The 24,534-nt window shown below is 46.5% G+C and overlaps 1 protein-coding gene across 4 annotated transcripts in view; it reads left to right on the top strand.

Annotated features, from left to right (window-relative positions):
* The first annotated feature begins 596 nt into the window (after positions 1-596).
* Positions 597-24,534, top strand: part of TTC12 (tetratricopeptide repeat domain 12) — a 42,450-nt gene continuing 18,512 nt past the window's right edge. The window contains exons 1-9 of one of the 4 annotated variants that reach the window (XM_036088160.2): positions 597-621; positions 2,133-2,205; positions 9,348-9,511; positions 10,058-10,079; positions 10,744-10,818; positions 11,650-11,771; positions 15,847-15,906; positions 20,169-20,240; positions 24,274-24,334. In XM_036088160.2, the coding sequence (XP_035944053.1) occupies positions 2,148-2,205; positions 9,348-9,511; positions 10,058-10,079; positions 10,744-10,818; positions 11,650-11,771; positions 15,847-15,906; positions 20,169-20,240; positions 24,274-24,334 (634 nt within the window). In that variant the 5' untranslated portion in view covers positions 597-621; positions 2,133-2,147. The other 3 variants (XM_036088157.2, XM_036088158.2, XM_036088159.2) reach the window with 3 other exon arrangements.

The following is a 24,534-nucleotide window of genomic DNA, read 5'->3' as shown; positions in this document are numbered from 1 at the left end:
TGAACCTTTGTTTTAAAAAAACAGACTGGAATCTCTTTAAAACTGTGTGGATGTATTCAAAGTGTGCATGTGTCCACCGTCTCATTCTGCTCCAAATCCTATGATTCCCTGGATAAAAACTACCATGTTCCTACTGACTAAATGCCTGGCACTTTAACCATAAACGTTATGTGCCATTACTTCAGTTTATAAATGAGGAAACTGAAGATCAGAGGGTTACATAACTCTCTGAAGGTCTCACATTTACCAATAAGCAAAACCGGATTCATACCCAAGCCTGTCCCTCCCAAGTACACTGAAGGTTGTCCCCTTTTTGGGCCGCGGATAGTAAGCTAATGGGAGTGATACCCCCTCCTTATTAGAAAGAGGCGAAAACCTGGCGCTGACTCAGGGACCAGCGCGGGTCACTCGGAGCTTCTGCTCCCCACCCTTGGCCAGGGCCCCAGCTCCGCCAAGATCTAGCGGCGGCGCGCCAGCTCCAGAACCTGCGCTTCGGGGCCCCGCCCACTCCCAGCCCTAGCCCCGCCCCGATCCCTGGCCACGCCCCACCGTTGGTCACGCCCCCAGTCGGTCACTGCCCGCCCACAGCCGCCATTTCCTGTCCGGCCGTGGGCGTGTCAGGTCAGTGCGGCGGGGTGGCCCGGGGTGTGCCCTGGGATGTGGGCCTGATCTGGCCGTTAGCGCCGAGGAGAGGACGCTGGTGTGGGCCCCAGCAGATGGGACGGTATCGGCCGCGGGCTGGGTCCTCCGCTTTGGGCACGGGAACCGGTGGACGCTGCGGAGTGGTTGCCGGGCAACGGTGCCGTCGGCCCCGCCCCTCTGCGCCGGGCGGGGCGGGGAGTCCAGGCGAGCTGGTCGCGGGGCTCCGGCTGGCGCGCCGCGGGCCCCGAGCTCGCATGAGTGCGTCTCCTGCCCCGCGGGGGTTCGGCGCGGGCCGCGCATCCTTCTACCCCTGCGCCTGGCCGGGCAAGTGCTGAGCCTTCCTTCTGCCCCGGCAAACTTGGGCAAGTCACCTCGCTTCGCTAGGCCTCAGGTCCGTGGGAGCCTTAATATGTTCGAGCTGGAAGGTACCCTGTCGCTCATTTAGTTAAGCCACACGTCCCGCCCCCGTTTTGTAGATAAGGGTGCCTCGCATTTACCACTCTGCGTGCCTGGTGCTTTCAGTTAACCCCCGGGGAGCCCTCTCGGCCCGTATTACCATTTCCGTAGAATGAGGCGCGGAGAGGATGGTGACTTTAGCTGAGGTCACAGCTTGTAACTGGTAGAGTCTCAGAGTCAAGTAACTCCCACCTCGTTTGTGGCAGGGTTCAAATTTCCAGTTAGAGGTGCTTGCACGAGTGCACTACTACTAAACCTAGCCGTAAGTCAGAATAACCCCCGAGAGAGTTTTAAAACTGTCCTTTCCCGGGCACCCTGGCAGGTTGACCGAGAAGCTTTGGCGCTAAAGCTGAGGAGTGTGTATATTTAACGAGTTTTCGGATGGTTTTTATGGCCTGTGGGTGAACTTCGGGAACCCCTGGGTATACAGTGAGGCTTGTTTACTCACAAACCACCGAGAAGTAATAAACCTGAAGTACCTGGAGAGGAGAAGAGATGCTGGTGCACAGTGCCATCAAGTTCTGATCCCTGCAGTCAGTGTTTAGCTCCTCTTCACTCCTCAGATTAAACAAGTTTGAACAGTTAAATGCAAATTCTCCGGCTCCTGGTGACCAGTCACACAGCCAGATCCGGGCTTCTGGCCGGGCGGGCCTATCGTGATCAAAGTCAAGCGTTCGTGTCCTCCTCCATTCCTGCCAGCCTGTCAGCTTCTGTCCTCCTGGCCTCCTTCACTCCAGGTCCCTGAATCACAGCGGTGGATGTTGGCTTTGGAGGAACATTTTGCAGAGCAGTTCTCCCAGTGAAGGGAGGGCTCACGGCTTCCAGAAGTATCACCACAAATAATGAGTATCTCTTGGCCTTAATAGCAGTCAGAGTGACATAGATCACCCTGCTGTTATTCGTGACATTTATGAACACAAATCCATCTTAAAAATAATCACTTGGCTCTTAGTTTTAGAAGGCTAATGAGCCTGACAAATTCTGCTCAGTGTTTTATTATTATTAATTTTCATCACTTATGCTGCCTCCCCCAGGTATTCTGGTTGACGATGGCTGACGATCACGAGAAAGATTTGCAGAAATTTCTTAAAAATGTGGATGAAATCAGTAAGTACCAGTAAATCATAAACAAATTAAATTCTACGCTTACGAGGTGGAGTGACTGGAGAGAAATGATCACTCTAAGTTAGTTCCTGGGCTGCCTGATAGGTTTATGACTCTAAGAGAAAATGTAATTGAAATTAAACAGAAAGGGTATTGAGAAGCAAGTAATATTAGAGCCTGGGGTGGTATTTTGTGGCTGCTAATTGGTATCGGGGAAGCCGTTAACATTCTGGTTGGAATTGAGGCTGACGGCTCTCCTCCATATTTTATCCCCTTCCATGTAGAATTCACGTCGAAGGAGCCTAGCTGTTCCCTTCGAGATCATTTAGGAACCTCGCTGATCAGCGTGGAATCCCTCTTGTTTTAGGGCAGAGCCATTTCTGATTTTGAGCTGCAGAGGCAAAATCAAATGGCCTTCCCTCAGGGTCTGTCTAATTACATGGACGGTTCATGGTTGTCATAATCCTGTCTCTCCGCCTCTAGGCAGGAAGACCCCTCCTTCCCCAGCTCAGACAGGTGGGATCTCAAAGGATATCCTCTGATCCCACAAATCCCATTCAAGAGATTCCAAAGCAGCTGGTTTCCTATTCAGACTTCAGGGAGCTTGTGTGGTGATGGAAACAAGCAAACCAACAATCAAACCAACCTTACATATCAAATAGAAATATGTTGAAATTGCTCCTTCCAGCAGGCTGTGTGGGTCCAAAGAATTAAAATGGTTTTAAAAATAGTTGGGGTCACTTGATACAAAACACATCCACAATCTGTTCCCTGTGTCCATCCACGCCCCCCCCCCCCCCCCCCCCCCGCCCATCCCTGAATGTTATTCTGCAGACTTCTGGCTTTGGCCAGCCTGCCGCTCACCTTCCTCTGCAGGTGGTCTGGTCCAGGCACATGATTTTTCCTACAGCCTGTTTACTCACCACCCCCACATCCCTGTTGGCCGCCCAGCCTTCTCTGCTGAGCCTCAGACCCTGGCAGCTGTCTATCCATTGTACCCCACAGACATCGCAAACTCCGTGGGTCCAAAAGCCAGTTGATCATTGCTCTACCCCGTCCTCCTCCTCCCCAGTAAAACCTGCTTCTCCCACCTTCCCCTTCATGCTAGTCTCGCCGGGTGGCACCACGGGTTGGAAGTTTTCAAGTCACCCTGGACTCCTGCCAGCTCTCAGCCTACATTCAATCAGCCGTCAAGTTTAGCTCTTTCTCCCGCTCGGTCCTCCCCGCCCCTCCCTTTGTTCTGGTTCTCTGACCCAGACTATTTCAACAACCCCCTGATTGTTGTTCCTGCCTCCAGGCTTACGCTCCCCACAGAGTAATGTATCTAAAATGCAAATCTGACCCAGACACTTCTCTGCTTGGATCCTCTCCGCAGCCACAATAAACTTCAAGCTCTCCTCAGGACTTAAGTCCTCCCCTGACCTTGTCCTTACCTCTCGCCTCTCCCTACCTCACACTCGAGCGAATGGCAGCAGACTGCTTCTAGTTCCCCACACGTCCCCCATGGTTCACGCTCTGCACGTTGCCGTTGTTGTTCCCTCTGCCTCCCCATCTTTCTTTACCTGGCTCACTTTCATCCAGGCTCAAAGTTCCTTTGGGTGCCGTATATACCAGTCCTGGCCCATAGAACTCTCCGTGGTGCTGGAAATGCCCTAGTCTACACTGGCCACTGTGGCCGCCGCTAACTGCACGCAGCCGTGAGCCTTTGAAAGGTGGCTGGTGCTACCCAGGAACTGAGTTTCTAATTGCATTTCATTAATAATTAGTTTAAATTCACGTAGCCACGCGTATAGGTTCTAGGTACTCATTTCCTGGGCTCTGGCTATGTACCTAGTTGTGCTAGGCTCTGGAGACCACAGTAACGATAACCAGGAATTAGCTTTCCTCCTGGTGTCTACAGCCCGGTGCAGAGAGCCGATGCGAAACAAGTAATCTCCAGTGTGACATGTGATACGAAGAGAGATTGGCAAAGTACAAGAGACACTAACTCAGGTTACAAGTTGTGTTAGTCTGATTGGGCTGCTGTAACAACATACCACTAAGCAGCAGCAGTTTCCTTTGATGGTTCTGGAAGTGCAAGATCCGGGCGTGGGCGGGTTTGGTTTCTCCCGAGGCCTTTCCTCTTGGCTTGGAGACCCACTGCCTTCCCACTGTGTCCTCACGTGGTCTTTGCTCTGCGTGTACACGTCCCTGGGGTCTCTTGCTCTCCTTATAAGGACAACAGTCCAGTTGGTTTAGGGTCCCACCCCGATGACTTCATTTAACCTTACTTATGCCTTTAAAGGCTCTCTGCCAGGACAGTCACACTGGGGGGCTAGGGCGTCAGCGTGTGAATGGGGTGGGGACCACACTACAGTCCTTTACAGGAGTTGTTTAAGGCTTCCCTGAAATATGAGATTTAAGCAAAAAATCTGAAGTGTGAGTAGGAGTTGGGCACTGGGGGGAGGGCAAGGGAAGATTCTAAGTGGGGAGAAAGTAGGTAGGAAAGCTGGGAGTTAGAGAACATGGTGCTTTTAAGAACCTGGAAGCATAAAAAGCTCTGTGTGGCTGGAGAGAAGAGATCACAGAGAGAAGGGTCCCATCTGAGTCAAGAAAGGCTGGATCAGGGAAGACCTTGGAAGCCACAATGAGGAATTCATGTCTACCCTGCAAGCAGTTGGAGGGTTGACTCAGCACAGGGACATGATCAGATTTATACCTTAGAAAAGTCGCTCTGACCACGGCATGGATGTCGAGACGAGGACATGGAGGGGATAAGAGAACAGATGCTGGGAGCCCCATCAGGAGGCCGTTCCGGCGCTCCAGGGAAAAGAGACAGGCTGGGTTTAGAGCTGTAGCAGCAGAAATGGGCACGAGTAAATGGACTTGAGATATATTTAGGATTTACTTGGCAAGCTTTAGGGTTTGATGGCTGTGAGGACAGAGGGAGAACGAAGACTCAAGAATGAGTCCTGAAAGTTTGGGGTCGAATGCCCAAACTTGGCAGTGGTTTGACCATCTGCTGAGAGAGGGGCCATTTGGGGGAGGAACAGTCTCAGGGGAAAGAAAATGGGCAGGGCAGGATTGGCGAGCAAGACATCACAGTGAAGATGTTCAGAGGGCAGTTGGCTTTGCAAGTCCGAGCCTAGGAGAGAATAGGGCTGGGGATGTCCGTTTAGGAGGCCCTGGGATATAAATGGGATTTAGAACCATGGGAGAGAACAGGACTACCTGGGGGAATGGTCCAGAAAAAGAACAGACGGCTCAGGCACAACCTTGAGACTCACACAGTCAAGAAGGTAGGTAGGACAGGGAGAGCAGGAACAAGCAAAGGAGACCAAAAGCAATGGCCAGAGAGGTAGGGGGGCGACCACCAGTTTGTCCTGTGTCCTTGAGAGTCTGGTTTTTTGTTTGTCTCCTTTTTTCTTTGTTCATTTTGTTTCTTAAATTCCACATGAGCGAAGTCATACGGTATTTGTCTTTCTCTGACTGGTTTCGCTTAGCATTATATACTCTAGCTCCATCCATGCTTTTGCAAATGGCGAGATCTCATTCTTTTTTATGGCTGAGTGATATTCCATACCAGGCTATTGTAGATAAGGCTGCAAGAAACACAAGGCTGCATATATCTTTTCAAATTAGGGTTTTTGTTTTCTTTGGGGAAATACCCAATAGTAGAATTACTGGATCATATGGTAATTCTAGTTTTAATTTTTTGAAGAGCCTCCAAACTGTTTTCCACAGTGGCTGCACCAGTTTGCATTCCCAGCGACACTGCACGAGGCGCTCCTTTGGTTGGAGGCAGTTTTTTAAAGTCCGTGGGAGAAGGATAGGATGACTTGTTTGGGTGTGATACTGTGATTTATAGTAAGAAATAAATATTTGTTCTTTGTCCCTGTGCCTGGCAAAGAGCTCCCCAAACCCTTGGAACTTCTAAGTGATCAGACAGATAAAGGCATCTTTATATTCATAACAAACCCCTTTCAATCACACCTGAGCTTATGTTAATGAGTGACTTTTGGAACCTGAAGATGGGGGCTGGTTGCCAGGGAACCAACCCTGTGATAAAGTTTCAACCCCCTGGGAACGGGAGAGGGGCCGGAAGTTGAATTGATCGCCAATGGCCAATAATTTTTTTAAATCAGACCTGTGTAATGATGCTTCCCTAAAACCGCAAAAGGACCAGGATCAGAGAGCTTCCAAGTTGGAGGTTTTGGCAGAGGGGTGCGCTCAGAGAGCCTGGAAGCTCCGTGCCCCCTTCCCACACACCATGCCCTATACATCCCTTCCATTTGGCTCTTCCTGAGTTATATCCTCTTATAAGACACTGATGATCTACTAAGTAAAATGTTTCTCTGAGTTCTGTGAGCCACTCTAGCAAATTAATCAAAACAGAGAAGGAGGAGGTTGCAGGACCCTCTGATTTAGCCATGAGGTCAGAGGCGCAGGTGACAACCTGGACTAGCATGTGAAGTGGGGGGTGGGGAGTGGGCAGTCTCGTAGGACTCAGCCCTTAACTTGTGGGATCTGACACTCTCTCAGGTCGATGGTGTCAGAATTGTGTTGAACTGTGGGACACCCAGGGGGTGTCAGAATTGCAGGGTGGTGTGGGGGAAAAACACGCATTAGAATTGGTGTCTGAATCATACGAGGCTAACAGGATTGCCGGGTACCATTGACCAGCCAGTTGAGTTACGACCAGTTCTCCCTGGTGTGCATGTATCTTTATCAGTCCTCCACATCTGTCACAAAGGCCTAGAGAAGTGGGGAGTTGGGTTTGGAGTTGGAGTTTTGTGTGGCAGGTGGGGTGGGAGGGCAAGAGGGTTCAGCACGTAGACAGGACGGATCATGGGATCTAAGCTGAGCAGGCAGTGAAGTGAAGACAGGATAGCTTTAAGGGCTGTTTTGTGACCTCAGGGTGGCCTAAACGTACCTGTTTTCCTCCCACACAAGATTGGAAGCTCTTCAAAAATCAGTATCTCTTTTATTCATCCTTGTTATCTATAGCATTCTGCATAATATCTAACTCATAATAAGCTCTCCATAAATTGTTGCTGGATTAAATAAGTAGCTTGAAACTGTGATTTGAAGGCCACAGTAAAATTCTCCTGCAGCTTTTTCCAGGCAAAACAAATCCTGTTTTTTTTTTTCTCATTGGTTCTAATAGCTTTAACTTTTGCTTTCCATTCAGAACCTTCTTTAAGAATAGGGAAGAGAGGGGTGCCTGGGTGGTTCAGTCGGTTGACCATCTGCCTTCCGCTCAGGTCATGATCTCAAAGTCCCAGGATTGAATCCCACATCAGGCTCCCTGCTCAGCGGGGAGTCTGCTTCTCCCTCTGCCCCTCACCCCACTCTCGTGCTCTTTCTCTCTCACTCTCTTTCTCTCTCAAATAAATAAATAAAATCTTTAAAAAAAAAAAAAAGAATAGGGAAGAGATAATCTAAGGAATGGGAAAAACTCTTTGCAAACCTTGTATCTGATAAAGGGTTAATATCCAAAATATACGAAGAACTCATACAACTCAATACAAAGAAACAAAACAAAACAAAAAACACCAGGTTACCTGATGAAAAAATGGGCGAAGGACCCAAATAGACAGTTCTCCAAAGAAAATAACATGAAAAGCCCACAGTACATGAAAAGATGTTCACCATCATTAGTCATTAGGGAAATGCAAATTAAAACCACACTGAGACCTCACCCTGGCCATCATCAGAAAGACAAGAGACAACAGATGCTGGGGAGGGTGTAGGGAAAAGGGAGCCCTGTGCATGGTGGGGGGGAATGCAAATGGGTGCAGCCACTGTGGAAAACCGTGTGGAGGTTCCTCCAAAAATTAGAAATAGAGCTACCCTACAATCCAGTAATTCCACTTCTGGGAGTATATCCGAAGGAAATGGAAACACTATCTGGAAAAGGATATCTGCACCCCCAGGGTCATAGCAACATTATTTACAGTAGCCGAGACATGAAAACACTTAAGTGTCCATCTATGAATGAACACGTAATGAAGTTGTGGTGCATATAAACAATGGAATATCATTCATTCATAAAAAATGGAGAAATCCTACCATTTGTGACAACATGGATGGACCTCGAAAGCATTGTGCTAAGTGAAATAAGTCAGAGAAGACAAATACTTATATGATCTCATTTATATGTGGAATCTAAAAAAAATTCATAAAGAAATCAGACTTGTGTGGTTACCAGAGGCTGAAGGTGGGGCAGGGGCAATTGGAGGGAGGTGGTCAAAAGGCACAAAGGTCATTATAAGTAAGTACCGGGGATGGGATGCACAACCCAATGACTACAGCTGATGCTGCTGTAGGATAGACAGGAAAGTTGTCAAAAAAGTAAATCCTGAGAGTTCTCATCACAAGGGGAGAACTTTTTCCCTTTTTTTTTTCCTTTTAATCCTATCTATAAGAAAAGATGGATGTTAGCTGAACCTATTGTAATCATTTCACAACACATGTAAATCAGACCATCACGCAGTATGCCTAAAACTTAGACGGTGATGTGTCAGTTACCTCTCAATGAAACTGGAGGGAAAACAAAGAAATGGGGAGATGTTGGTCAAAGCGTATGAACTTCAGTTATAAAACGAGTACGTTCAGGGGATCTAATGTACAACATGGTGACTATAGTCAATACTGTATTTTATACTGGGGCTCCTGGGTGGTGTATTCATTTAAGCGTCCGGCTCTTGGTTTTTGGTCAGGTTGTGATCTCAGGGTCATGAGATCGAGACCTGTGTCAGGCTTCACAGCGCTCAGTCTGCTTAGGATTCTCTCTCTCTCTCCCCCCATAATCGCTCGCTCTCTAAAATAAATAAATCTTTACAAAATATTGTATTTTATACTTGAAAGTTAATAAGAGAATAGATCTTAAATATTCTCACCACATACACAAATATTGTGATTACATGAGGAGATGGATGAGCTAACTAACTTTATTGTGGGATCACTTCACAATAGACATGTGAATCAAATCATCACACTTGTGTGCCTTTAACTTACACAATGTTGTATGTCAATCATATCTCAACAAAGCCAGAGAAACAAAAGTTCTTCTTCATGAATGTTCTACACCTTTCTTTCTAGTAAATGGAGTCTTTCCTTTTGAAAACCTCATTTGAATGATTCACATTTGATTTCTCCTCCAGCCAGCTTAATCCAGGAGATGAATTCTGATGACCCGCTTGTACAACAGAAAGCTATCCTGGAGACAGAAAAGAGACTACTGTTTACAGAGGAAGTCCAAGAGGAGGACGGATGCCGGACCACCCTGAATAAGACCATGATCAGTCCTCCGCAAGCTCCTACGGAGGTTTCTTTTTCTATTACACAGTTCTCTAAGTAGATACAGAGAAGAGGGCTGCCTTGAAGGAGAGGAAGTGGTAGTTTAATCTCAAACTGTTCGGGGAGGCTGAAATAGTCTTTTGTTTTTTAGATTCACTAGATTTATTTTCCAAAAAGAAGTATAAACTCTGATTTTTTTTTCTTTGTCTTTCTGAGTCATCTTTAAACAATGGGTTTATTTTATGAAAATTTGGCCTCCCCAACCCCTGAGTTTGTGACCAATATTTAAGCTGTACTGTAAAGGTAGTATGTTCTGCCTCAGATTTCCAACTCATACAGCCATAGTTGGGGTCCCTTGACCTGCTCACCCCATAACAACTGTACCCATAATCATATCTCCTGATTTAAAGCAAGCCCTGTGAATTTTGGGTCCTTCAGTATTGATGGTTAGAGGAAATGACCCTACTCCCCACTTGTAATGGATCTGCCTTCTTGGTTTGTACACTTATAAATCAGAGAGTGGTTTTTGAAATTTGTTTTTTTTTTTGTTTTCATGATAACCTGTGCCCTGCAGAATGCAGATGAGATAAACCCAGGTAAGGACAGCATCTCTCTTCCTAATGTGTATTATTTATTTAGAATCCATGTTTATTGATTGTAGCTTCCAGACCCTTAGATTATAGCCTCTGGGCTGACAAACCACCCATGAACAGAAACCTACGGATCAGCCAATTCTCTTACTAGTCAGAGGGGACAGCACTCAAAGGCTTTCCTCTATTTTCTCCCGGCCAGTTGTTTGTAAATTGAATTCAGTAATTCTGTATCATCCAGTTTACTCTTAGCTGCTCAAGGGATCTAGGTAGCTTCTCTGTTGCCCAGCTCAGAAGCTCATTATGCTAAACGGAACAAAAAAGTCTGCCTTTAAAGAAAAACTCTTTTAAAAGACATAATTCAAATTTGGAGCACAGACATAGCCATCATGTATAATAATACATCACACAGATTACCATTTAATGTCAAATTAAGAAAATGTCATTTAGTTGCTTCAGAGTGTGTGTGCATGTGCGCGCGCGCGCGCGTGTGTGCGTGTGCGTGCGCGCGTGTGCGTGTGTGCGTGTGTGTGCGCGTGCCTACATATGTATGCATGAGATGTGTGGCTCTAAAGCTCTGAAGAAGCTTTCTTCTGAATTTGAGCTAAAGAACTGATTATAGTATTTGGATTTTTCTCTTAAATACTTGAAATTCCTCTGCTGTCAGAAGCCTTCTTGGCATCTGTGGAGCTGGATGCAAAAGAACGTGCCAGGAGAAGAAAGGAAAACAAAGTCTTAGCAGATGGTAACTGTCAGTCTTCCCTTTTCAAGAGCTGGGATGATTGGTGCTAGAAAGATCGTGAGCGTGCCTGCTGATACCTGAGGACAGCGAGATCCCCAGTGGGGCTTCGTAGCGGGCTCGAGGCAGCGGAACCTGGCCAGGCAGCGGTGTCTGTCCGTGTCCCCGCGGCCGCAGGCCGGAGCAGGACGGGGCGCTGTGTGACCGCCGCCGCCAGGCCGCCTTCTAAAGCGTATGGACGGACTGAGCAGATCAGACTGAGCGTCCTGAGCGATCCTCGGACGGGAGGGAGGGACGGAAGGGGGAGGTGCCGTGGGCTGGCCTGAGGCACAGATGAAAAAGTGAAAACGAAGAACGAAACGAGAAAACAGACGTGAGAAGGGAGAGGAGAGACGAAGGGACAGACACGGGGTTGTGCGCGTGGCGGGGGCGGCGCATGCGCAGGATGCGTCCGGCACTTGCGCGCCCCCCAGCGGTGGGCGTGCTGCAGGTCTGACCGCTTCCAACGTGTGCTAGAAAGTGACTTGTTTGGCCCTCTCTCTGAGACCTTCAGTGTATAGACTTGGTCTTTGTGGCACGCTTGGAGAGGTTCTGAGTTTTGCACCAGAAACATTTGCTTTTTCTGAGAAGCTACTTGGGCGACTTGGGATGGGTTTGGAGGAAAAAAAAGCCCTTAAGGAGGCTGATGGTAAAATGTCTGCAGAGAAGTAAGTGACAGGTCTCCTTTGGACTGATGGAGGCTATGACCTCCAAAGTGGAACTGCAAAGTCAGGGGAATAAAGTGAGAGAATTTTCCAGTGTGTGGGGAGAGCTCACCTGTGACTTCTGTTCTCCCAGCCCTGAAAGCAAAGGGGAATGAAGCCTTTGCCAGAGGGGACTACGAAGCGGCCATCGTGTGCTACAGTGAGGGTCTGGACAAGCTGAAGGACATGAAGGTGCTCTACACCAACCGGGCCCAGGTCAGTGGGCCAACACTGTGTCCGTGGCGTTTTCGTAGGGGACAGCAGCCATGGAACTTGTGAAACCAAAGATGAGACCAGATGGTAGCCGTGGCGTGCCCGTCGGTGTTTAGCAGCCGACTCTGGTGGGGGGTGGGGGAAGCTGATCTCTAGGGGCCATTTGCCACTTTCCATGGTGTCAGTGCTCTCACCGTGGTCCAATTTCAAGCCACCAACTTGCGATGACGGGAGGAGGACTTGGGAAGAGCTACACATAACCAGTCCCTGTGCAGTGTAAGTCAGCTCCCGCATATCACTGAGGGTAAAGCGACTGAGTGAAACAACCTATGAGAACTGATTCTGCCGTCGCTGGGTTTGGCCAGCCCCCTTTGGCTGGTAGCCTGAACTCCTCAGGGTTACTTCTTACTCATCGGATCGGTCCCTGTTGGAGTAAGATTCTGTGACCTGAGTCGGCTGGATAGCTGATGGGCCTAGACCCGATTTCTCAGAAATGTTGAGTTTCTGAACTCCCTTATACCTCCGTTTTATATACAGATGAGCTCTGTTTCGTGGGACACCAGGTAAAAACCATCACGCAGATGTTTATCATCTACTACTTAATGAAGGGACAAGGTTGGTAGTTCTCAGTTGAAACAAAAACATCCCGTGTGGCCTTATCTTTAAAAGCACTTGAGCCTGTGTGTGGCAGAGCTCCCTGTAGCTTAGACCTGACAAAGTGGCCGATCCGTGGGCATGATTATCCGATGGTCAGGAGACATCAGCAGGACCTGTGTGAGCTGCACTTGACACCGTGTCATTGACAGGAGGAACTCTCATCAGCTCCAATTTCTGTAACTCAGGATCAAGAATGTCCTGCTGTGAGAGGTTGAAAGAACGTTGAAAGCAAGAAACAGGACGTTTGGAGGCCAAAAAGTCTGGGGAGTGATGGTGATTTAATGATAAATAAGTCCAAGCACAGTGTAACCTCAATAGTTCAGCGGTTTGGGTAAATCAGACTAGAGTTGAGGCACTACTTAGCCCCATTTCTGGAGGAAAATTGATATAGGGGAGTGAGTTTGATAAATAAAATGGCCAGAGGTTGGCCTAGCGGTGTGCATTTCATCACCCTAACGAGATTATAAACTTTTCCATATACTCCCCCCCCCACCAACGCCTTATTTATAATAGATGTTTAATAAATCCTCTTAAGTTACATAACACCGGAGGAACAATCAGTCCATTTAAGTGAATTAAGTTTCTGTTGACACTTTGAAAGGAATATTCAAATGCAAGCAATTAATATAATAATTATAATTCCTTTTTACTTTTCACCAGATTTGGTCTCCAAAACATTTACCTACTGATGCTTTTTCAGTCTTGTTACTTTGAAGGTATTTGAAAGTAGTAAAATTGAATTGCTTTTAAAATGTTATGTAATTCAGACTTCCATCTAATTCAGATGGTTTGTACCCCGATCCATCTAAATCAGTTACATACTTACTGTAAGCAGCAAGTTTCAGCAGCACTTTGATTAGGTTCTGGAGAATCACATTAAGAATGGGTGTGGATAAAAATAAGCAAATGTAATGAAAAGCTTTGGGGAAGTGATTCTTCCCAGCTTTCCCGAAGAGAAAGCTTATTCAGAGACAAATAAATACAAAGTGTGCTGTTACGAACCACCAAATCACCCTTGACTATTTTTAAAATGCTTCCCCTGTTTGCATGCAGTGTTAGAAAACACTTAATAAGGACCCTGTGAATTGAGTGTTGCTGCTTGCTAGAGAAAAAAACCTACCCTTTCATCGCTCTGTTTTTTTCCTGGAGTTAATGTTATGATCAATAGATTGCTGGTGTAATTTAGATAAATCAGGAGTTTAATTGCCATTTGGAAAAGTAGTTCTTTTTAAAATGTGGAAAAGCAAAAGAGAACAGGGAATTTATAGGGTGTTGAATCCAAGCCTTAAAAAAAAAAAAAAAAACCAAAAGGAAGAAAAGAAAAAGTAAAAGGCTGTGTAGACAAATTGTTGAAGCCGACGTATGCATTTTCAGAGTCTGTATGTCTCCTGAGTTACAATGTGAGGGAATTGTGGCTTCGTTTGTTAGTCTAAAAGGATGCTAGTCTCCTCCTCACATCCTCTGACTTTCAAATGAAACCCCAAACCCTGGGGGGAAAGGATGGGGCTTTATGGAACAGACAGTTCAAAGCGCCATCCTCTTTAATCAGTACAAAACCTGAGTTAATGAAAGCACCACAGGGCAGCTTCCTTTCTTGGAAGGACTTGGACTTGGTTAGCCGGCTTGTGCCTGCTCCCTGCTCGCTTGGGATGGATGCTTAGATCCCCCGTGAGTTACAACACTGACCCCATGATTGGCTTGACCATGTAAATATCTCAGCAGAATTTTGGCTAAGAATGTCACAGTGCCCTGGGACAGTTTTGATCAGGGGCAAACCTACACATGTATTGGCTCTAGTTGGGGTGACTGTGGGGACTCTGGGAAAACCTCTTATCCTCCAGGTGCCTGGTTTTCCTTTTTCACACCGGAGTGATCATTGCTGCTTCCTGGGACCTTTCCAAAAGAAGGGTGCTTAAAGTCTATTTAGTTCAACTTGATAAGGGATGTATTGACCGCCTGTTGTGATCAGTAATTCACTCAGAGGTGGAGTAGCCACTCTGCTTGCTGGTAGACAGCCCTCCGTTACTCTCTGTGCCACGAGTTCTTCAGTGTACATTGAGTGGATCCCAGCATTCTGAATCAATTCTTGATTTTCAAGATTTTCCCCCATTCTAGGGGAATCCCAAAAGAGGCCCCCGGGTCTTTTGGCACCAATGGATCATAGTGATGGTCTGACTCTTAAATGTCAGCCCATCACCTACATCGCTTCCTTCTTGCTGTGCTTACGAGGAAAGAAGCAGAACTTTATCTTTTTTGAGTAAAAGCTTTATTGAGATATAATTGACATAACATGCATTTTGCCCATTTAAAGTAAACAATTCATCGGTTTTTAGTATATTCACAGAGCTGTGCAACCATCGCCATAACCAATTCTAGAACATTTTCATGATCCCAGAAAGAAACCCCATACCCTTTAAGTGGTCCCCCTGCCCCAGTCCTCCCCTCCACCCCTACCCTCAGCCTTAGGCCACCACGAATCGACTTTCTGTCTCCATACGTTTGCCTATCCTGGACATTTCATATAAATGAAGTCATGCAGTATTTTTCCTTTTGTGTCTGGCTTCTTTCTTGTAAATTCTTTCAAGGCTCATCCATGTTATAGGATGTATCAGTGCTTCGTTCTTTTTTATGGCCAAATAATACACCACTGTACGGATGGACCACATTTTATTTATCCATTTATCAGTTGTTGGACATTTGAGCTATTTCTGCTTTTTGGCTATTATGAATAATGCTGCTATGAGCATTTGTACACAAGTTTTTATGTGCACATGTGTATACACCGAGGAGTGGCTGGATCATATGGCAACTCTGTTTAACCCTTTGAAGAACTGCCAGACTGTCCACCAAAGTGGCTGCACCACTGTACTTTCCCACCAGCTGTGTCTGCGAGTTCTGATTTTTCTACACTCTCTCCAGCGTTTACTGTTATCTTTTTTTATTTCGTTTATCATTTGATTTCCTTCTGGAACATGCGCAATGGGGTAGACTCTAGAAGCTGGCTCTTCCTTTATGGATGGGTTTAGTGTGCTAGGTATTTTCTTTTGCCTTTCCAGATCCTTCTCTGCCCTGTCTTCTGGGGACTGACCTCTGTGGACCTGCCCCCTGACTTCCTGGCTTCCTAGATTGCATTTGGGCTCAGCCAGTGAGATCAGAAGGAAGGAAGAAAGTGAGAGTAGGGGTATTTATTCTCCCACCTGCAGCTCTCCTAAAGGCCTCAGCTCCAGCTTGGCAGTGCGTTCACAAGGCTGTCCTCTCCCGTTTGTCAGTGGCTCGTCCTGCCCCTTCGGTCCTCGCAGTGGTACTGGCTGTCCACGGTTGCTAGCCCTGGGGTTCTCTAACATTCCCGTTGGTTACACTGTTAACTGAGGACCGCATGCCGCAGAATTACATATGAATACCGCCCTTTATGTCATTGCAGGCTTATCTAAAACTCGGGGACTACCAGAAGGCAGTCGTGGATTGTGAGTGGGCTCTGAAGGTAAGAAGAGAGAGCCTTTTCCACGTGATGGAGTTGGGCTTGCCAGGCCGGGCACCTGGGTCCTGAAGTGAACACAGGAGAGCGGACAGTGTTTCGTGGTGGGCCAGGCTCTGAGCTCTGCAGTCAGGCCCTGACCTTCCTCATCTATAACGTGGGATCCATAGATTGTTTTAGGGGTCACGGTGATGCGTGTGAAGCACCAAGCTCGTAGTCAGTACTCCAGAGAAGCGGCCTTCCGTGCTGCGTTTTCAGGGTTTATATTGCAAGGGCTCGTCCTTTACTGCTGTGTCACCAGCCACTCTGCTTCCTGTGGCAGGGGCAACGCCTCCTTCTGTTTCTAGAACCAGCCATGGGAACGGGTTTCTGCAGTGGTGCTGTCTTTCCCCATCAGTTTGTGCTTTTCCTCCAGCTCTAGTAATTTGGCATATTCGTGGAGGAATAATCAGAATTCCTGTCGTTCAGCCCGGAGACTACCAGTCAGGGCTCGGGCAGATCTCCTAACGCTGTGCACGGTGTTTCCTCTGAAATCTGCCCAGGGAGATCATTTAAAGTGGGGAGAAGTAAGGGCCGTTGGTGGAAATAGTACAAGAGTTTTTAAAAGAGAAATGTCATGATCGCTTCTTAGAGACATTATTTCGAATAATTAAATATTTAAATAAGTCTTCCTCTCCCTTTCTGTGAAGGCGCTCTGTCACAGGGGCTCTCACTGAAGAGAACCAAGGCAGTGTTTCTCAGACTTCCTCACCGAAGGGCTGCTGACGGAGCGAACGTGAGCCCCTGCAGGGTCTAGAAGTGGAGAGCATGACATTTCTTGTTAGAGATGTGTTTTATCTGAAAAATCCTTGCAAGTTTTGTATTGCACTCCATGGAATTTATCTCTTAATATCACCATGTTATTTTCAATCACGTACGATCAAGTAAAACTGAAGTGCCAGGAGAACCTGCCAGGTTTATCCTATGGCCCAGATCCCCCCAGCACAGCACCCCCACCCCAGCATAACGAACGTGGCCCAGAGTAAGAGCACACTTTGACAGCAGCATATTGGCTACAGCTCCCTTATTTCTTACTGAGAGGGTAAGCAAGGGAAACTGGGGTGAATTAGGAACTCACCTTGCTAATAATGGTTTATAAAACACTAGGAATCCTCCAAAACGGACGTGTGGGGGTGCATGATTTCTTTATCCCTTAGAAGATAACAGAATGTCCACAAAACCTGTCCCATCACATCGTTACAGTCTTAAAGTTACAAGAACTGCTCACAGCTGATGACATCAGGTTCTTCACAGCCCCAGCATAGGTCCCCCAACCTGCTTTGTCGCTTTATGTGGTCATGCTATTTTCCCTACCATTCCGTAAGAGAAGCGAGAGGCAAGGACGTTTCCCAACAATAACAGCACAAGCCGCGGTTTGCTGCGTGCTGGCCGTGAGCCTTACAACTTTCTGTTCTGTTCTCTTCGATACCACTGTTATCCTTATTTTTCTGGCAAGGAAACCAAGCCTCGGAGATTAATTAAGTAACCCGTGCAGGATCACATAGCTAACGTTGGTCCAACCTAAGCCAGTACTCTGAATCCTCTCCTCTGTACAGCTTCTCCACCGGAACCTGAACCCCCACAATCCCTGGGTGTGGATCTGGTTCCCTTCTGTGGGGCTTCCAGGAGTATCTGTTCTGATCTGAAAAGGGCCCAAGAAGTAGTCACACCGTCTTCATGCTGACTCAGGATGACATGCTGGCCTATTCCCAGATGTTAAATGAAGCACAGTGTAATAATTAGCAGTGAGACCAAAGCAGAGCAGGCCCAACAAAGCTGACATTAAAAAACTCTGACCCTCAGCAGCCAGTCTTGAGGAATGCCCCGCGAGGCTCCCCATTGAAGAAGCTTGGGTAACCACTTGGAGGGATAGGGGAAAATGTATAAGGAGCTCTCAAAACTAACAGTGGTTGGCTCTGTGTCAGAACCACGAATGTAAAAGTTTCACTCTCTTTAAAAGTAACATCAATAATGCATGTCAGTGGTATTCCGTTATTAATAGTCTTAGTACTTTCATGCCAATTTAATATTTTTGACACTTTTGAATGGGTAGAGACAAGCTCATATAATGATAGTTCAAGACTGATGTTCCTTGTCAGGGAAGATAAGGCAGCGAAGCTGCTTTCAATTAGGATCAGAGTCTTTCTTTCCTGGCAGAACTCTTTCTGCACGACAAAATCCACCTTTCTCTGAAAACAGGACTCCTTTTAGGGGGATCTGGGGCTCACCTGAGAAGATCCTGGTGAGCACTGACACATGATCAAAGGAGACGGGCTGGGCAGTGAGACATCCATCTGGCCCTCTGTGTCAGCATCCAAGGCGGGCGGAGTCCCAGCGCACAGGGGACTCTGAGGCCCCCCGCTTGTTCTGCCCCCTGGTGTAACCCTGATGCTCTGCCAGCAAAGGGCCAGGGGACATTTGGCTTTCATGGGCCACTGCACTGGCATTTCCTTTCCTTTGGACCATTCCTTTCCTGCCCCCTCGGCCTCATTGTTTGTGGATTCTCCAGAGCTCACTCCCCGGCTCCCTGCCTTTCTTCTCTCTGCTGCTTCTCCCTCGGAGCTCCTGTCTCCTCTCCTGGGTCCACCACTGGACGGAGGCTAGCCCCTCATTCTGCAGGACTGCTTCACTTCCCTCACTTGTCCCCCTGCCTTTCCCGCCTCTAGCCGGTTCTGCGTACTGCCTCCGGAGCAACTTCCTTGCACCCGTGCTGTTCATTCACCTCCCGCAGCCTGGCGTCCGAGACCTCCTCATGGAACCACTGTCTTGCTTGCCCCGTCCAGGCTGACCCTCCTGTGCCCCGCTCTTGCCCCTTGGCCTGGCCAGAAGCCCCCTGTCCCCGCCCATCCCCGGACCTTGCTCAGCCCATTCTCCCTCCTTCCTTCTCTCTTCACCTTTCCATATGCTTGGAGACCCAGCTCAAACCCGTAGTCTGCACGCCCTTTGTTGAACCGTGCTGCTTCACAGTGGATTTCCCTCTCCTCGACTGCTATCGCACTTTTCTGAAGGAGAATTGGTATAGTTTGTAGCCTTTGGGGCCTGGAGTCAGATGGCCAGATTTTAGATCCCAGCTCTGCCCCCTCCAGCCCCTAGTTTCCTCATCTGTGCAGTGGGGATAATAATGGCATCGACTTCATGGAGTTGTTCTAAGGCTTATATGAGATAATTCGTACGACCCGCCTGGCAAGGGTAAGGTACTGTTGTCATTACTGTCGTTCACTTAGCAGCGCGTCAGGAAATGACGCTCACGAAGACGCACCTGTAAAGACCTCTCCACATAGGACAGTCATCGCTGCCTCTTCTATCACCGTCTGTCTTTTCCTTCTGTCGCCCCCTTTACTCTGGATTGCTGCTGTTCTGGCCAGCGTCCCACTTCTGGGGAGAAGCAAGCCAGGAATTCACCCAGGACTTTTTAGACCGGCTTGCACTCTAGACCCTCGGAGGGCATCCCCGCACAATGCCTCTCACATAAAAGGGTTCACTTACTTAACTGGATGTTAGAAGTTGTAGTCGGCATCATTGTGTGAAGTCAGTCAGTCTCTCTGGAGTGGTAATAATTAGGGGCAGGCAGGTGCAGGGCCCCCCGTGCAAAGGCTGTGGCCTCACATGAGTTTTGATCCTGCCTTCTGATGGGGGCATCCGTCCTGATCTTCAGTGACAAGAACGTAAGTTCCCGGGGTATATGGTGTGGTTTATTTCAGGGAAGGAACTTGCGAGGCCCACTAAGATGTCACAGTGACCTCAGCTCTTTACCCAGAGTAGATGTTCCTCTCTTCTAATAAACCAATGGTCCTTAAGCTTGGCTGCGTGCTTATGTCTCCTGGGGATCTTACAAAATTATTGATGCCTGGGCCCTACCCCAGGGTATAAGTTTTAATTGGTATGGGGTTCAGCGTGGCCTTCCAGGTTTTGGTAAGCATCCCCGGTGATTCTAATATTTGGGTGAGGTCAAGAGCTCTTCTCAACTAAGGGTTTCTGGTTTGTCTCCTGATTGAGTCTCATTAAATGGAAATGAAAACTGGCAAGTATCATTAATTAATTTGATAGAGAGCTCCTTGCAGGCTTCAATTAGTTTGGCTACAGATGAACAGAAAAGTTTTAATTGTCAACCCTGGTAGCTGTCCTGAGAACACGAGTTCTGCCTTCCCTCTATTAGCTAGGCAGTTAGGGGAGTGGCTAATGACTTCAAACCTTCTGAAACATCTGATCAGTCATTCTCTTTTACGCAGTGTGATGAAAAATGCACAAAAGCATATTTCCACATGGGAAAAGCCCACCTGGCCCTGAAGAACTACAGTGTGGTAAGTTCTGAGAGGAATGGAAGGGAATGTGTGATCACAGAACGATGCTTCAGATCGCCTCAGAGAAGGACCATGTTCCTCCAAAGTTGATTAGGAACTAATCCACCGTTTAGGATTTTCCAAGGTAACTCTTCAGATCTTTGAGTTGGGAAGGATGTTGAGTGTCGTCCAGGACAGCCCCACCTGCTCTGGGAATCCCTTCTGCAGTATCTTCTACCAGTGTTCTCTCGGCCCCAGGAGGAGCATCTCCGGAGAGACGAACACAAAATTCACTTACAGTCTCACCACCCAAAAGTAACCATGCAGATACATTTACACACTAAGATATTATATATTGTTAACAGCAGCTTTGTTGAGAGATATCATTCACATACCAAACAGTTCATCTGTGGAAAGTATGCAGTTCAGTGGGTTTTCCTATATTCACAGAGACGTGCAACCATCATCACACACAGCTTTAGAACATTTTTGTCACCTCCCCAAAAGCCCTATACCCATTGGTAGTACTCTGCTTCCCTCCACCCCCACCTCAACCCGAGGCACCCGCTAATCTACTTCTGTCTCTATGCATTTGTGTATTCTAGACTCTTCCTATAAATAGTATTATACAAGATACAGTCTTTTGTGGTTGGTCTCTTTCACTTAGCATAATGTTTTTAGGGCTCATCCATGTTGTAGCATCTATCAGTACTTCATCCCTTTTATTGCTGAATAATATTCCGTTGTATCGATATTCTGTTTTATTTATCCTTTCCTCAGTTGACGAACATTAGGGCTATTACGAACATCCACGTACAAGTTCTTGTGTGGGCATGTGTGTACAGTCCTCTTGAGTATATACCCAGGAGTGGAACCGCTGCGTCCTATGGTAACTGTATGTTTAACTTTGGAGGAGCTGCCAAAGTGTTTTCCCAAGTGGCTGAACCATTTTACATGCCCACCCACCGTATATGGTTTCAGTTTCTCCACATCCTGGGCAATACTTCTTACCTCTTCTTGATTACAACCATCCTAGTGGGTGTGAAGCATAACTCGTTGTTTTGATTTGCATTTCCTTGATGGCTAATGATGTTGAATCTGTTTTCTTGTGGCTTGTTGGCTGTTTGTATATCTTCTTTGGAGAAATGTCTCCTCAGATCCTTTGCCTATTTTTTTATTAGGTTATTTGCATTTTTATATTAAGTAAACAGTACTTTATATGTTCTGGCTGCAAGTCCCTTATCAGACAAGTGATTTTCAAATATTTTTTTTCACTATCTGTGTTGCCCTTTCACTTCCTTGACTGTGTTCTTTGTAGCACAAAAAATTTTTAATTTTGATGAAGCCTAAATTATTTATTTTTTCTTTGATTGCTTCTACTTTTGGTGTCATATCAAGAAACCATTGCCTAATCCAAGATTTACTTCTGTGTTTTGTTCTGTTTTATGGCTTTAGCTCTTATATTTAGATCTCTGAACCACTTTGAGTTAGTTTTTGCATATGGTGTGAGGAAGGGATGTAATTTCATTCTTTTGTATGTGGATATCCAGTGTTCCCAGCACCGTTTGTTAAAATGACTATTCTGTCTCCCATTGAATAATTTTGGCACCTTTGTCAAAAATCAATTGATCATAAATGCATGGGTTTATTCCTGGATTCTGTTTTATTCCATTGATCTATATGTCTATTCTTATGCCTATACCACATTGTCCTGATTCCTATAGCTTTGTAGTAAATTTTGAAATTGGGAAGTGTGAGTCTTCTAGCTTTGCTCTACCTTTTCAAGATTGTTTTACTTATTCTAGGTCCCTTGAATTACCATACAAATTTTAGGATCAGCTTGTCAATTTCTGCAAAGAAGCCAGATGGAATTTTGATGGGGATTACATTAAATCTGTAGGTCAGTTTGGGGAGTATTGCCATCTTAATAATATTAAGCTTTCAAATCCATGAACATGGAATGTCTTTCCACTTATAAGATACTGTATTTTAAAAAAGAAATTGCCTCATATTATACATTAAAAAAATTATTTTCTTCATTGGATTTTAATTCTAAAAGTAATACAAGCCTATTGTACTAAGGTCAAATAATAGAAAAGTGAAAAAAGAAAATGTTAACCCTCCCCTCGCCACCAAATTCTATTCATTCATTCATTCAGGTAATTAATTCACTCAGTGAATATGTATGCATACTTTCTATGTTTCTGGCAGTACCCTAGACAATAAGAATACAGTAGCAAACAAGACAAAATCCTTGACTTAATGGAAGTTACATTCTTGGAATAGAAGTGGCCGGGAGACAGGAACCACATAAGTAGATGTGTAGTATGTTGGTTAGTGATAAGTGTTATTGAGAAGACGAAATCAGGAAGCAGCAAAGGTGAGATTAGTTTTATAAGGAGTGGTCAGGGAAGGCTTCTCTGCAGGAAGGGGGGGAGTGAAGTGAGCAAGCCATGTGGCTGTATAATGAAGGAGCCGTCCAGTCAGAGGGTCAGCTAGAGAAGAATGATAGGTGATGAGGTCAGGGAGACGATGGCGGTATGGTAAGGGACTGATTCCCTACAGCCTTACAGGCTTTTGGAAGTACTTTGGCTTTTACTTTGAGTGAACTGGGAGCCGTTGGAGGGTTTTGAGTGAAGGAGTGAAATGATGTGACTCATGTTTTAAAGGATCACTGCTGCATTGAGAATATATCTTGACATAGTAGACAAAGAACAGAGAACTAGTTAGAAGGCTATTGCAACAGACTTTCCAAGTGAGGTGTAATGATGACTTGAACCAAGTTGGTGTTGAGGGAGGTGGTGAGAAATGATGGGATTCTGGATATATACTGACAGTGAAGCCAACAGGAATTGCCAATAGACTAGATCTAGGGTTCAAAAGGAGTTGGATACAGGTTCACTGCCCTCATCCTTTTGAGCTGCTCTAAGAACTACCAGAGACCAGGTGGCTTAAACAGCAAACATTTAGTTCTCACAGTTCTGGAGGCTGAAAAGTCCAAGATCAAGACACCAGCAGATCGGTGTGTGGTGAGAACTGCCTCCTGGTTCATAGATAGCCAGAAGGGTTAAGAGAGGTCCCTGGGGTCTCTTTGATAAGGACACAGATCTCATGAGCGCTCCACCCTGATGATCTAATTACCTCCCCAAAGCCCCACCTCCAAGTACATCACATTGGGGGTTAGGTTCCACCATAGGAATTTGGGGGAGGGGGGGACACAAACAGTCTATAGCAGTTACCGTGTTTGATGTGTATACCTCTGTCCCGCACACTGGTCTCTTTTATGTGATGTTTTTTTCTTCCATTCATTTTTTAATCCTAATCTTTTGGATGAGCCTTGAGCTTTCAGGACAGCTGAGAACCATTTTTTTCTGTGCTTTTTTTTCTCAGTGACTGGGCAGAGTTCTTAATACCCCTGAGGACAGAACTGCTCAAAACCCACTAACATGCCCCACAAGCTAGAATCTTTCTTTCTTTCAGAAACTTTCCAGCACTTCCCTCATGAAGAGGCCCTCACTCTCAAGTTTTCTTGCAAGTCATATATGGCCAGTGAATGGACCCCTTATAGGCTCTCTTTGCAGCCCTGTGTATTTACATAGGCACTTCGCTTTTCCTGTTCCCAAAAGTCTCTGTCAACAGTGTCTCCAGCTTCATTTATTTCCCGACTCCTTGTGGGCATATCTGACAAGTAGCCTCCTGTTCTCTCTCAGTGCAAATATCATATCTAAATTTTGCAATCACCTTATGATTATTCCTATACCAGCCAGGCATGATCCACGAGAATTTAGGACTGGATATTTTTCCATCACAGGCTGGATCTGACAACACTATTTTTTAAAAATAAGTTCTGAAATAATGCCTCTTGCCCCACAGAACCAGAGGAGCCTAAACAAAATGTCAAATGCATGCTGCATTCCCCCTGCCTGCCTCCTACGCTGGGATCGGGAGGAGGCTGGGAGGAAATAATGAAGCCCAGCCCCGTGGTGCCTGGTGTCTTTCCTATAATCACCTTCACCCCCTGACCACTCTTCAAGGTCTTGTTTCTTTTTTCCAGGCTAGAGAGTGTTATCAGAAGATCTTAGAAATAAACCCCCAGCTTCAGACCCAGGTGAAAGGTGAGGATGTTCCTGCTGGTGTCCTTCATTTGAATTCCACTTTCGCTTTGTGCTCCGGCACATATCTTCTCTGCACTTGGCCTCTCATACCTTCTCTGCACTTGGCCTCCCATACCTTCTCTGCACTTGGCCTCCCATACCTTCTCTGCACTTGGCCTCCCATACCTTCTCTGCACTTGGCCTCCCATACCTTCTCTGCA

This window comes from Halichoerus grypus, chromosome 11 (assembly GCF_964656455.1).
Source record: "Halichoerus grypus chromosome 11, mHalGry1.hap1.1, whole genome shotgun sequence".
Taxonomy (NCBI): domain Eukaryota; kingdom Metazoa; phylum Chordata; class Mammalia; order Carnivora; family Phocidae; genus Halichoerus; species Halichoerus grypus.
Note: the sequence above shows the minus strand (reverse complement) of the source record. Positions and strands in the feature narration are given on the sequence as shown.